General features: G+C 46.5%; 1 protein-coding gene across 1 annotated transcript in view; it reads left to right on the forward strand.

Moving 5' to 3' along the window:
- Nucleotides 1-456: 456 nt before the first annotated feature.
- Nucleotides 457-13480, forward strand: part of LOC308590410 (glucagon receptor-like) — a 36914-nt gene continuing 23890 nt past the window's right edge. Inside the window, exons 1-3 of the mRNA XM_081200442.1 lie at nucleotides 457-687; nucleotides 9026-9206; nucleotides 12406-12505. Coding sequence (XP_081056568.1) covers nucleotides 9150-9206; nucleotides 12406-12505 — 157 coding nt within the window. The 5' untranslated portion in view covers nucleotides 457-687; nucleotides 9026-9149. The remainder of the gene's footprint in view (nucleotides 688-9025; nucleotides 9207-12405; nucleotides 12506-13480) is intronic.

The following is a 13480-nucleotide window of genomic DNA, read 5'->3' on the forward strand; positions in this document are numbered from 1 at the left end:
GGCGATTGGGCTGGATCCGGCCCCCGGGCCTTAGTTTCCCTACCCATGATTTAAATTGTTTTTGTGCACCGCTCTTAGGGAAACACTGCAAAAAATAAAAATAAAAAAGTCGTTGTTATTTCCACAGGACTTTGTAAAGTGCCCAGTGTTTTGTAACCATTTCCCCTGCTTTCTTTCTTTCTTTCTTTTTTATTTTCTCCCCCTGCCCTTTGCAAAGCAAACATCCCCAGCCTGCATCTCCAGCAATGGTAAACACAACAGAGAGCAATAAGGTTTTCCCTAGACGCCACCCATTCCCCCCCTTCCACTGCTGCTGCCTCAAAGTTGCTGGACGAGGCCTGGGTTCTTCCTGGCCCCCACTCCTCAATCCAACACAGCTGTGGGAACAGCTTCCAAGGGGCGCGGTGCGCAGTCAAGCCCTGGGGAGGGCGTGGAGCACATCCCACAGTCCCCAGAGAGGAAGAGAAGTCGAGAAGAGCAGCCCACCTTTCTGCAACTATGCTTCTTCGCCCCCATGCCTTTCCTCCCAGCAGCTGTCTCCTCTCTCTCCCCGCTCTTGAATCACCCACTCCTCCTGGCTTGACAAGGCGCCTTTTAACTCCGGAGCATCAGCAGAGAGGACTGCCAGATGCGCTGGGCTGCGGCTGGATGGCAGAGGAGCCAGGAAGCAATCGCTCACCTTAACAGGTAAGCCTGTCTGCTTTTCATCCTGGTAAACAGAGAGGCGTTTTGGTGTTCTCTGGGCTTCTCCTTCCAGCAACAGGGTCCCAGGACTCTGTCCCTTCTGCTTTCTCGTTTGGTGGTCTGGGATCCTGTAGTTTAGAGAGGAAGCGAGCACGAAACGTCAAGATGAGATGCTTGGAATCGAGGAAAGGGCTTGTCCCTCTCTCCCAACACTGGAACGCATGGAGACTAAATGTTGGAAGGTTCTGGACTGTTGCAGGAATTTATGTATAGGTTGGGGGGGGTTGCCCCCCCAGCAGATATCATGCCCATGCAGCCCACTACCAAAACCAGCACAATCACTTTTGGGACTTTTGTGATTTGTCCCCACAAAACACTTCATCGCAGTTTCTTCCTATCTATTCCAAGGGCCTTTGCTGCACGATACCAAATGTAAGAATTCACTGATAAATGTATCTCTGTACTGGCTCACTGGGAAAACTTCAGAAATTCATATAGACCTGTGAGCTCAGCTGCTCAGCAGCCCCTCTGCCTGAGTGATAATCCCTGGCATCCGGATACCTGAGTGCCAGACAGGTAGCCATTCCAGAAAGAACAAACCCAGATGAAGACAAAAGGGTGTGATTAACTTGGCTGAGAAACAGGGAAATGTAAATATCTCTTTTGCTTCACTTGATGGGTGTTTGGTGGAGGGCAAGGAGAACCATGGGGCAGGGTCCAGGATGCTCAGATTACGGCCCCCAGACCTCCCCTTTCATGATGTAACCGTGATGTATGAGTGATGTAGTTTTGGGGGGTGTAACATGGGGATGAGCAGCTAATAAAAGTTTGGGTTCTCTTTTGTTCGGGGCTTCCATCTTGTTCCACCTGGTGGCAGGTGGGAGTCCTGTCGCGACAGTCTTCAATCAAGACCAAGCCTACTGGCTGCTGTTTTGCTCTGGTATTCCTGGCTGGTGTCCTTGTTTTTTTGTCCAAGGGAGCCCTCAGATTTCTCCGTTAACAGGACAAATAAAAGAAAGTTCTTCTTCGCTCAGTGCAGTGTTAAACTGTGGAACTCTCTGCCCCAGGAAGGAGCGAGGGACACTAATTAGAATGGCTTTAAAAGAGAATTAGACAAATTCATAGAGGAGAAAGCTAGCAGTGGCTATGAGCCACAAGGACGATGCTCTAACAGTCAAAGGCAGAAATAGTTCTGAATACCAGTTGCTGGAGGGGAGAGGGCTCTTGTGTTTGAATCCTGCCCTTGAAAACTCAATTACTTCTTACTACTACTTGTGGCGCTGTGGGTTAAACCACAGAGCCTAGGACTTGCCAATCAGAAGGTCAGCGGTTCGAATCCCCACGACGGGGTGAACTCCCATTGCTCGGTCCCTGCTCCTGCCAACCTAGCAGTTCGAAAGCACGTCCAAGTGCAAGTAGATAAATAGGTACCGCTCCGGTGGGAAGGTAAACGGCGTTTCCGTGCGCTGCTCTGGTTCGCCAGAAGCGGCTTAGTCCTGCTGGCCACATGACCTGGAAGCTGTACGCCGGCTCCCTCGGCCAATAAAGCGAGATGAGCGCTGCAACCCCAGAGTCAGTCACGACTGGACCTAATGGTCAGGGGTCCCTTTACCTTTACCTTATGGCCTGAAAGGTTTCTGAAGATCGATTAGAGCAGGCATAGGCAAACATCGGCCCTCCAGATGTTTTTGGGACTACAACTCCCATCATCCCTGACCACTGGTCCTGTTAGGTAGGGATGATGGGAGTTGTAGTCCCAGAACATCTGGAGGGCTGAGTTTGTCTATGCCTGGATTAGAGAAAGAAGAGGGTGTGGTCTCCCCCCCCCCCCCCGATTGGCAAGCAATCTTTTGTTTTGTGTGGCAGAGGAAATACAATTTTGGGAGGAGGGCGTGAAACTACCCCTGACTGGTTGCCAGGCGGAAGGTGCTTTGGGCAGCTTTCACGTTCCAAAATGTTGTCTAGCCCCTGAAGATTTCAAATAGGCACTGCATTGATATTGACAGATGGACACAAGTTTCAAAACTCCTTTGGATGACAACCTTTGGGTGCCTTCCAGCTCTGAAATTCTATGATTTAATGAAAAAGTTTCAGGGATCAACTAGAACACAAGAATGGCATCTTTGCTATGACCCTGACTTTGATCCTAGAATTTGGAAATAGGTCCTGTTGATTTCTGTTGGGCTTCTCAATACTGAAGGGGCAACCAAGGCGGTTTTGGGTGGGGGTGTCAAAGGGAAGGCCACAACTTTTATTTTTTTTTTTTAATTAATATGTGGGAAATGCCTTTAACAGCAGCTGGTTCTGATAGTATATGAACAGTGGAAGCTTTTCATAGAATATAAAACTAAGGGACTTGGCTGAGATGGCAAGGTTGAGGTGTTTAATTAGAGAAAAATTATTACTGACATTTATTAAGGATTGGAAATTTCTTGTGGACTTTTTGTGTGAAGGAGAAATTGAAGATGGGAAAAAATACTGGTTTATAGAAGACAGAATGGCTGGATCTTATGGCCTGAACACTATATTTAACTACAGGACAGAGCGCTGGAAATCCTTTTCTCTTCCTCTTTATTCCTCTTTCCTCTTTTGCTTTGTCTGTCTTTTGGTCTTCCTTTTTCTTGTCTCTTTTCTGACTTTGTTTTGCTTTTTTTAGACATTAAGTAGCTGTCTTATATCCGTATATTATAAAAATATTCTTTGTCATGGGCATTCATTTTTATATATCTCTGAATAACTGTCAATGAATAAATTAAGAAAGAAGTAGCAGCTTTGCACAGAACGAAGAAAAGCATTTCCATCAAAGGATATCTTTGTGAAGCCAACTGCTATTAAAGGCAGAGGAGCAGCGACAAGGAAAAAGAGTTGGCAACCCTATGCGAGGGGGAGCAGCTATGTGTCCTTAGGGCTGAAAATATGCCAAATTTTCTCGCAAGCTAAGGCTTGCTTCTGAGTAAAACTGCTGAGGACCGCAGGAACATTTCCTTTCATTCTGTTTGGTTTTGCAGATTATCTCCATGTAAAAGAAAGGGCACAGGGCTGTTTCTGATACTTATAATATCCTGGTTTCTGGCCAGGCCGTCTCTGCTTCTTTTAATCAAATAAAAAGGTATTTTTATTTAGTTTATACATGAGGAGGAGCAGACAGACCAGGTCTGCCTCAGAAGCCTAGGGAGCGGGAAGGGAGAGAGGAGGATGAGGGAAGCGGGGAGAGGAGTCCTGGTTTGGGATGTTACGGAAATTACGGGGGGGGGGCACATCTTTAAAGTTAAATATTACAAATATTATGCCTGAATATATCCTTCCAACTTGACAGCTCAGGGAAGTTACCTAGCTTTAAAAATAATATAAAATCATCTCCTTTCCCGGTCCCCCCCATTCCAAAGCTATTTTCCCCTTGAAAAGGGACTCCAGGAAGTTCTCAGAGGTGACAATTGCTGGGCTCATTGTTAGCCAAAGGAAGCCAAATCTCATCACCAGACTTGTCTCAGGCTCCAGACATGCAAAGGAACTTCTATTGTACTTTTGGGTGGTGGGTACTTAAGACATATTTGCCTATGCTCATCTTATACCCGAGTCTTGCCCTGCCATGTCTGCTTATGCTAATCTTGTACCAAGGACTTGTCTGGACATGTTTGCCAAGGTTAACCCCTCCCCTTCGAACTGTATTCTGGGATGTGGTGGGAAAGTTTTAAAAGTCCTTGTCACCCCATCCTCGGGGTTCAAATTTGCTCTTTGAACCTATTGCGCAATAAACTTTGGTCTACAGCTATTTGCTCCGGTTGGCTGGACTCCTCCCTTTATTCCGCAGGGACCCGCGGGCTCTGCCCGACCAGCTGGGTGACTGAGCAGCCTCACACCTAGATTTTTCCCTAACAGGGACAAGAGAGTTTGACCCCCAAAGTTTCCTGATGGAGAATAGAATGACCCTATTTTCATCAGAGGAAGACAGGGTGTGACATCTCTGCATCCGGAAGCTTCTCCCGCCTTTTCATCTCCTGCACACATAGATGTCAAATACTCACATCCCATAGCTGTCAACTTTTCTCTTTTCTTGCGAGGAATCCTATTCCTTTTTTCTTTTTCCTTTCTCCTCCTGTGATGAGGCTGCATTTTAATATTTTACTGTTTCAATATTTTAACTGTTGTATTTTAATCTTGTTTTTAAGTTGTATTCATTCAACTCGTTTTTATTATTGCTTGTTAGCCACCCTGAGCCCGGCCTTGGCTGGTGTAATGGGTATGAGTTACTCGTGCGTAAACTGGTGCCTTTCTCGGTTAATTTGCCTTGTTAAAACTTTCTGACTGCGCAGCCCCTTCTCATGGTGGCTGCCTCAGTCACTGGCAGAATCCGTCAGTGGGCGTTTCTTGAACCTCTTCCAACATAAAAGTTGTTTGACACCCAGTCTCCTCCTCCTCTCACTGCGCGGGAGTCTTCTGCGCAGGGAGGGCGTGGGTAGCGGAGGACCTGGACTCTCCTCACTGATGTCCAGTGAAGAGTCCTGGAGCCCTCTCTCCAATTCCCCCGTCTGCCTCCCTTTATCCCTGGTGTTGCGCTGATTGGCTTCCCCCTCTACTGAGCTGTTTCTCCCCCTGCTGCTGGGTCCTTCGCCAGCATCATCTGGGAGCCTCCCCTTCGCCTCTCGCTCCGATGTCAGTTCCCTGACAGCTGGGGAGGGCGGGGTATAAATAATAATAATAATAATAATAATAATAATAATAATAATTATTATTATTATTATTATTATTATTATTATTATTATTATTATTATTATTCGGAATAAGGGAATTTCCCTTTAAAAAGGGGAAACGTTACAGCTATGACACATCTACATCAGTCACCAATTGCAACTCTCTCTGCCAAGCCTACCTCACAGGGTCGTTGTAAAGAAAAAAATGTGTGAAGGAAGGGAAAGTGTACAAGACCATCAACAGATAAATGGAACAAAATAAAATTTTAAGGGTAAGCTGCCTTGAGTCCCTGATATGAAAAAGGTGGGGAGGAGGAGGAGGAGGAGGAGGAGAAGGAAGAAGAAGAAGGAAGAAGAAGAAGAAGAAGAAGAAGAAGAAGAAGAAGAAGAAGAAGAAGAAACGGAGGGAATGATCAGGACCATACCAGAGAGTAAAATCTTATTGAACCTAGTGGGACTTACTACTGAGTAAAATTGCTTAGGATTGCAGTATAAGGCTCTATTGACAATAATAAACAGTCCACACGTTTCCTAAGAAATGGCTGGCTGCTGAAACATTGCAGTGCAATCATTTAACATGGATTGGGGACATTTTCCTTCAAAATTACAAAATTCGTACGCCATCCTCACCATTTCCTTCATTTGCCACACGTGTTTTGTTTTCAGGATAAACAGGACTCCCATTTTTTTTTTACACCTATCCACAGACGCACTACTTGTTCTCCAAGACATGGAGGGGAGCAAAAAAAGGAAAAGCGGGACATTCTGGGGTCAAATCAGAAATTGGCATTGGCTTCTGTAATTGCGGGACTGTCCCTGGGAAATCGGGACACTTGGAGGTTATGAGAGTAAGGCAGTCTCCGCAGGTACTGGGGACAAGCAGTGAGGCATTGGAAGATGGCACAGCTCTGGTTGTTGTTTAGTTGTGTCCGACTCTTCGTGACCCCCTGGACCAGAGCACGCCATGCCCTCCTGTCTTCCACTGCCTCCCGCAGTTTGGTCAAACTCATGCTGATAGCTTCGAGAACACTGTCCAACCATCTCGTCCTCTGTCGTCCCCTTCTCCTTGTGCCCTCCATCTTTCCCAACATCAGGGTCTTTTCCAGGGAGTCTTCTCTTCTCATGAGGTGGCCAAAGTCTTGGAGCCTCAGCTTCAGGATCTGTCCTTCTAGTGAGCACTCGGGGCTGATTTCCTTCAGAATGGAGAGGTTTGATCTTCTTGCAGTCCATGGGACTCTCAAGAGTCTCCTCCAGCACCAGAATTCAAAAGCATCCATTCTTCGGCGATCAGCCTTCTTTATGGTCCAGCTCTCACTTCCATACATCACTACTGGGAAAACCATAGCTTTAACTATACGGACCTTTGTTGGCAAGGTAATGTCTCTGCTTTTTAAGATGCTACCTAGGTTTGCCATTGCTTTTCTCCCAGGAAGCAGGCGTCTTTTAATTTCATGGCTGCTGTCACCATCTGCAGTGATCATGGCTCTGATATTGGTGCCCAAATAAGATAAAGTTTCCGGTCAAATCAGCTTCTGTACATGAAACTGGAATGCCAACTTGCCCTTTGCTTCAGGGAGCAAAATGACTTGAACTGGCCTTGTTTGGAATTACAGGGAGAAGATGACACACGACTTGCCTTGTTGTCCCTTCCCTGTTTCCTCTGTCCTGCCGCTGCGCCCCTAATGTGCCCAGCCGGATGAGGCCGGCCCCCTCCTGTATTAAAGTGCATTGCGGAGAAGTGAGCATCGATTTCCAATTTTTACTTCCTCCTGACAGCTTTTAGCCAAGTAAACATCGCTGAGCGCGGAAACAAGACACTGACAGCTTGTGGATAAATGCCCGAGGGCTTCTTTCGCATCCTGAAAAGCGAAAGGAGGGAGGAGAAGTGGAGTGCGGCCCAGTGGTTAGAGCAGCATTCACCAGCCTGCTTTCGGCTGCTTGGGATCACAGCCACAGCTGGCGGAGGGCAACTGGTTGGAGGGAGTCAGTCTCTCAAGCCATTTCGCTAAGCACACACTCTTGGCGGGTTCCCGTGAGAACCTTCCGGAACAGCAGCTGACAGAATGGGAAGTCTAGGGCCTATTTTTAGGGCACTTAGTTTTGAGCAGCCCTCTGTGGCCTAGGAATATAGGGGCAAGGGGACTCGGGCCAGAGGGAAATGGATTAGCTGCAGAAAAGGACCCAAAAGGAGCCCAGATTTTGGGAACTGGCAACAGCAGCCTGCATAAACCTCTGCCCAGCAGGGGAGTATCGGTTAAATTCCAGGTGACCTATTTATTCTGATCTGTTTGCAGGGAGGTTAGACAAAGCTGAGTCAAGCAAGCATCGTCCCACACTTTCTGGTGTCACTTGTTGTTGTTGTTTAGTCGTGTCCGACTCTTTGTGACCCCCTGGACCAGAGCACGCCAGGCACTCCTGTCTTCCACTGCCTCCCACAGTTTGGTCAAGCTCATGCTGGTTAGCTTCGAGAACACTATCCATCCATCTTGTCCTCTGTCGTCCCCTTCTCCTTGTGCCCTCCATCTTTCCCAACATCAGGGCCTTTCCCAGGGAGTCTTCTCTTCTCATGAGGTGGCCAAAGTCTTGGAGTCTCAGCTTCAGGATCAGCCACATCATCAGCTCTGAATCTACTTGTACTTGTCCTCCGCTCTTCCTCAGTAGCATGTTGGACGCCTTCCGACCTGAGGGGCTCATCTTCCAGCGTCATAACTTTTATATGCCTGTTGTCCATGGAGTTTTCATGGCAGGGATACTGGAGTGGCTTGCCGGTTCCTCCTCCAGGTGGATCACGTTTGGTCAAAACTCTCCACTATGACCTGTCCATCTTGGGTGCCCTACTTGGCATAGTTCATAGCTTCTCTGAGTTATTCAAGCCCCTTCACCACGGCAAGGCAGTGATCTATGAAGGGGACCTTGTTGCTTAAAGGTAAAGGTAAAAGGACCCCTGACCATTAGGTCCAGTCATGACCGACTCTCGGGTTGCAGCGCTCATCTCGCTTTATTGGCCGAGGGAGCCGGAGTACAGCTTCCGGGTCATGTGGCCAGCATGACTAAGCCGCTTCTGGTGAACCAGAGCAGTACACGGAAACGCTGTTTACCTTCCCGCTGAAGCGGTACCTATTTATCTACCTGGACTTTGATGTACTTTCGAACTGCTAGGTTGGCAGGAGCAGGGACCGAGCAACGGGAGCTCACCCTGCCGCAGGGATTTGAACCGCCAGCCTTCTGATCGGTGAGTCCTAGGCTCTGTGGTTTAACCCACAGCGCCACCTGCGTCCCTTGTCGCTTACCTCGCCACAAAAAAATATTTGGGGGGAGTCTGTTTGTTGAGCAAGATCCCCACGTCAATGTGGATTGAGCATCCCAAAACTGCCAGTATGCGGTTGAATCTCATCTAGACATCGGAGCTGTCTGGAAAGGCTCTGTGTTTTTTTCTTTTAATTTTTCTTTTAATTGATTTTTAATTTCAGGTAACAAACCCGTACAAGGAATATGGAGCTTAGTAGTTCTACAGAGAAGAACGTAAAAATGTTTAATAGACTATTGTATTTTAATATTGTTGAAAGCAGCCCAGAGTGGCTGGGGAAACCCAGCCAGATGGGCGGAGTATAAATAATAAATTATTATTATTATTATTATTTCACCTCCAGAACTCTTCCACCGAACGTGGGTCCAGTGTGGATGGAGGCGGACTCCCACTGCAGAAGGCTGCTAGCCATAGGAGCCTGAGATGGAGGCCCCTCACAGGCCTCGTGTCTGTTCCGCAGCCGAAGCATGCAGGGATCCCTTGATCTCTTCCTTTTGCTTGTCTTCCTCCGAAAGAACGCGCAGGTGAGGCTGGGGGCGAGGAGCAGGGTCTCATCCGCATCCTAAAACAGCGGACACTCGGGTTGCGAACATGATCCATGCAGGGATGCACATTCGCAACCCGCAACGGCGCATCTGTGTACGAGCGGGTTGCAATTCGGCACTTCTGCACATGCGGAAAGCGCGATTTAGCGCTTCTGTGCATGCGCGATCGCCGAAACCCGGAAGTAACACGTTCCGGTACTTCTGGGTTTCGTCGGGTCCGTATCCCAAAAAAAATGCAACCTGAAGCATCTGTAACCCAAGGTATGACTGTATCATAGACAGGGCCAGATTTCGGTCTGATGAGGCCCTAAGCTACTGAAGGTTATAATAAATAATAATAATATTTTTTTATTTATACCCCGCCCTTCCTGGTTTAAAAACTGGGCTCAGGGCGGCGAATAGCAAATAGAAAACATTGATTAAAATGCGACTGAAAAACAGCATAAAATACAACATAAAACGCAGCATCAATATCAATAAAATTCAAAAATTCAGACTATATGGAGATGGCGGAAATGACTGGCAGAATCCGAGACCAGGGAGAAGAGTCAGTGGAAGAAGATTGGAGAAAATTTAAAATTTATTTGCAGAAACACTGTAAAATTTATGAATGTTAAACGACATTGAAATAATTTCAGGGGTTCTAGCAACAAAGTAAAATGTAAGATTGGAATAATAATAGATAAATTGTTTGGATATGAATTTGCTGAACAAATTTCTAAAAAGGGATACAAGAATGGGAGATGTGAGGAAGTCTGGAAAAGTAGTTAATTGAAGATGAGAAATTAAGAAAGAAGGAATTTTTTGTTTCTTTTTGTTAATACATGTGTTTCTATTTCTTTTTTTCTGTTTAATCTTAGTCTTTTTGTATTGTATTGTTTTTTGTGATTTTGTATGTTTTCTGTTTTTGTATGTTTATCTCATTGTGAAAATTTAATAAAATATTTATTTTAAAAAAATAAATTCAAAAATTCAGAGGTCGGGCGGGGGGGGGGGGACAAAACAAAAAACCCAGTCAGTAGACATCAAATGATCTCCAGGGCTAACTGGCCAAGATGGTCTCACTAGGGCCAGCAAGGAGACCAGGGAAGAATTTAAATGTGGGGTCCCAGAAAGGGTTTCTTCATAGAAAAGGAAAGGGGAAAAGGGAATAGAGGATCAGGCTAATTCAAATTGAAGGCCAGGCAGTCCTGCAGGGCCCTAGTGCCGTGGGACAGAGCATTCCACCAGGTCGGAGCCATCACTGAAAAGGCCCTGGCCCTGGTAGAGGATAGTCTGGCTTCCTTGGGGCCCTTTATATGTCCAGATGTCCTTTGTCAACAACAAATGGCCGCTGTTTTTTGTGTTGAATATACGCTACAGTACAGTCATACCTCATATTACATTTGCTTCATGATATGTTTTTTCAGGTTGCATCCCGCGGCGACCCGGAAGTACCGGAAAGGGTTACTTCTGGGTTTCGCTGCTCGCGCATGCGCATAAAATGACTTCACGCGCATGCTCAGAAGCGGTGAATCGCGACCTGCGCATGCGCAGACACGCAAACATGGGTTGCGTTCTATTCATGTTGCGAACGGGCCTCCGGAACGGATCCTGTTCGCAACCAGAGCTACCATTGTATATGGTAATTTATGGGCCTAATAGGTATCTGAAGCCATTTGCGCATGTTGCCATGGAACCTGTTAAGTTGTGGGTGAACATATCAGACGACACAGCGATTCTTCAAACAGCTCTTGTTTATTCACAGGCCAGAACAGAACTGAACTGAAGGGTTCAGCCAGCCTGCTTATATAGAGCTCCACTACAACGCAACAGTAACCATTTTCTATAACTATCCAATCACTGAATGTCACTTTCAATCCCTTATTTGCATATGTGGACCTGAGTGAAAACTATCTACAGTATCCCCCTGCTGGCCCAGGGTGAGAACTTCAGTACATAACACAACCAGTCCGTGCAGAATGTTGGCACTCTATATACAGAAAGGAGCAAACCCGTGATATTTAAGGGAGCAGGCTAGCAGGTGGTGCCCATTACTTACACCATAGGAGTCTACACAACACAAAACACTGTTGCTGTATGTAGGTTTTATTTTATTTGTTTTTTAACTTATATTTTGGAAATATACATCCAGGTGTGTTTTTTTCCCTTTAATTTTTTTGGGGGGCCCCAAGAGAGTGGGGCCCTAAGCTATAGCTTGTTTAGCTTCTACGTAAATCCGGGCACTGATTGTAAAGTTGGGAGGGTTGCCTAATTCTTTTGGGCCTTGGAGCACCTTTGGGAATCTAAGAAACAGACATGGGCACCACAGAAACACCCAAATCACAGCAGGAAGGTGGGCACTGGGCCATGTTCAGAATCAACCCAAACAACAGGTAAAACAAACAAACAAAACCTAATAAAGCACAGGCAGCCCACCCTGCCCCAAAGCCCTCAGTTTATTTATGTTTTTAATGAAAGGGGCAAGGTGGGGGAATGAACCTGCAGACTGCTGCTGTGCCGTTGTTCAGGGGCCTGACACACAAAACTGCAAGCAAAGCTTTTTCTTTGGTGTGGTGGTGAAGTGATAGAAATTGCTTTCTCTGCTTGCTTTCTGTGGACCAGGCTGCAATTTCAAGGCTCAGGCTTGCAATAATAATAATAATAATAATAATAATAATAATAATAATAATAATAATAATAATAATAATTGGGCAACTAACCTAAGTAAACATCAGGCAACTTTGGGAAGAGCTATGTACTCTGGCAAGGGACGCGGGTGGCGCTGTGGGTTAAACCACAGAGCCTAGGACTTGCCGATCAGAAGGTTGGCGGTTTGAACCCCCGCGACGGGGTGAGCTCCCGTTGCTCGGTCCCTGCTCCTGCCAACCTAGCAGTTCGAAAGCACGTCAAAGTGCAAGTAGATAAATAGGCACCACTCCGGCGGGAAGGTAAACAGCGTTTCTGTGCGCTGCTCTGGTTCGCCAGAAGCGGCTTAGTCATGCTGGCCACATGACCCGAAAGCTGTACGCCGGCTCCTTCGGCCAATAAAGCGAGATGAGCACCGCAACCCCAGAGTCGGCCACGACTGGACCTAATGGTCAGGGGTCCCTTTACCTTTATGTACTCTGGACAAAACTTTTAGGTGACTAGCTGATATGTACCTGTTATTTTTTTTCATTTCTCTCCCCTGTCGCAGGCAAGCTCCACCGAAAACTCGGCCAAAGAGATGTTTGAGGCGTGGCAGCAGTATCAGGCAGCCTGCTATCGCAAGATCCTGGAGGACCCGCGTCCCACAAGTGAGAGAGAGAGCAAGGGATCTTCTTTCCCTTTGGCCTGATCCAGCGGAGTTTTTCTTATGCTCTTAGCAGTATAAAGAGGTCTCTTCCAAACCACTGCTTTACTGAGCATCCATCCTGGTTTGTTTGCACAGTGCCTGCAGAGAGGTTAAACAGCGTTGCGTCAAGTAATTGCTGTCTCATGTTGTAAATAAAAATTGCCCTTTTCCCTTACGGGGTATCCAAGAGCCCATATAGAGTCCTTACATAGGTTCCCTATTGGTAGGAGAAAATAACAGAGGCCAACCAGAGAATATTGAGAAGCAAAGCAGCTAGTAAGCCTGATCTTTATTGATCTGTTGCAACAGGGTGCTCCTCTCACCCACAGGAGAGAGGAGGAACCCAGAAAAATGGTGTGCAAGGCCTTATAAAGACTTTTGAAATTGCCACCCTGTAGATCAAGACCACCCCCAGAAACATCATACATACATCACAGAAGGGGTGTAACCTAAGACCACCCCTCAGATACATCATACCTACATCACAAAAAGGTGGTCTAAACAGAAATTTGAATGTTGTTTTTCTCCTGTCCTTGTTTATCTCCTGTCTGGCAGGTTACTTGACTGGATTTCCTGGGGAGCCTGGCCAGTCTTTTGTAATGATAAATACTTAGTTCCTGGGCCAGGTCACACGCTCACACCTTATTCATATCTTAAATGTGCCCTTAAGACAGGATTTGTGAGGAAAGAGACAATGGGGAGGTTTCCCACTTTGACCTTGCAGAGAAAACATTTGCTCAGTTTAGGAATCAAAATGGTTTCAGGTTGGTCTTCCTGTGCTGATCTATGTATGTGCTTGGTTGGTAAATTTATGAACATTACCATATATCTAAGACCATAAAATTCTTATCATATCCACGCTTTCCAGTTCATTCACTTTCCGTATTGCAAAAAGTCTGATGTGGGGGGGGGGGAATTAAAGGATCTGTTGCCCAAG

The sequence above is a fragment of the Podarcis bocagei genome (assembly GCF_964188305.1).
Source record: "Podarcis bocagei genome assembly, chromosome: 7".
NCBI classification, from domain to species: Eukaryota; Metazoa; Chordata; class Lepidosauria; order Squamata; family Lacertidae; genus Podarcis; species Podarcis bocagei.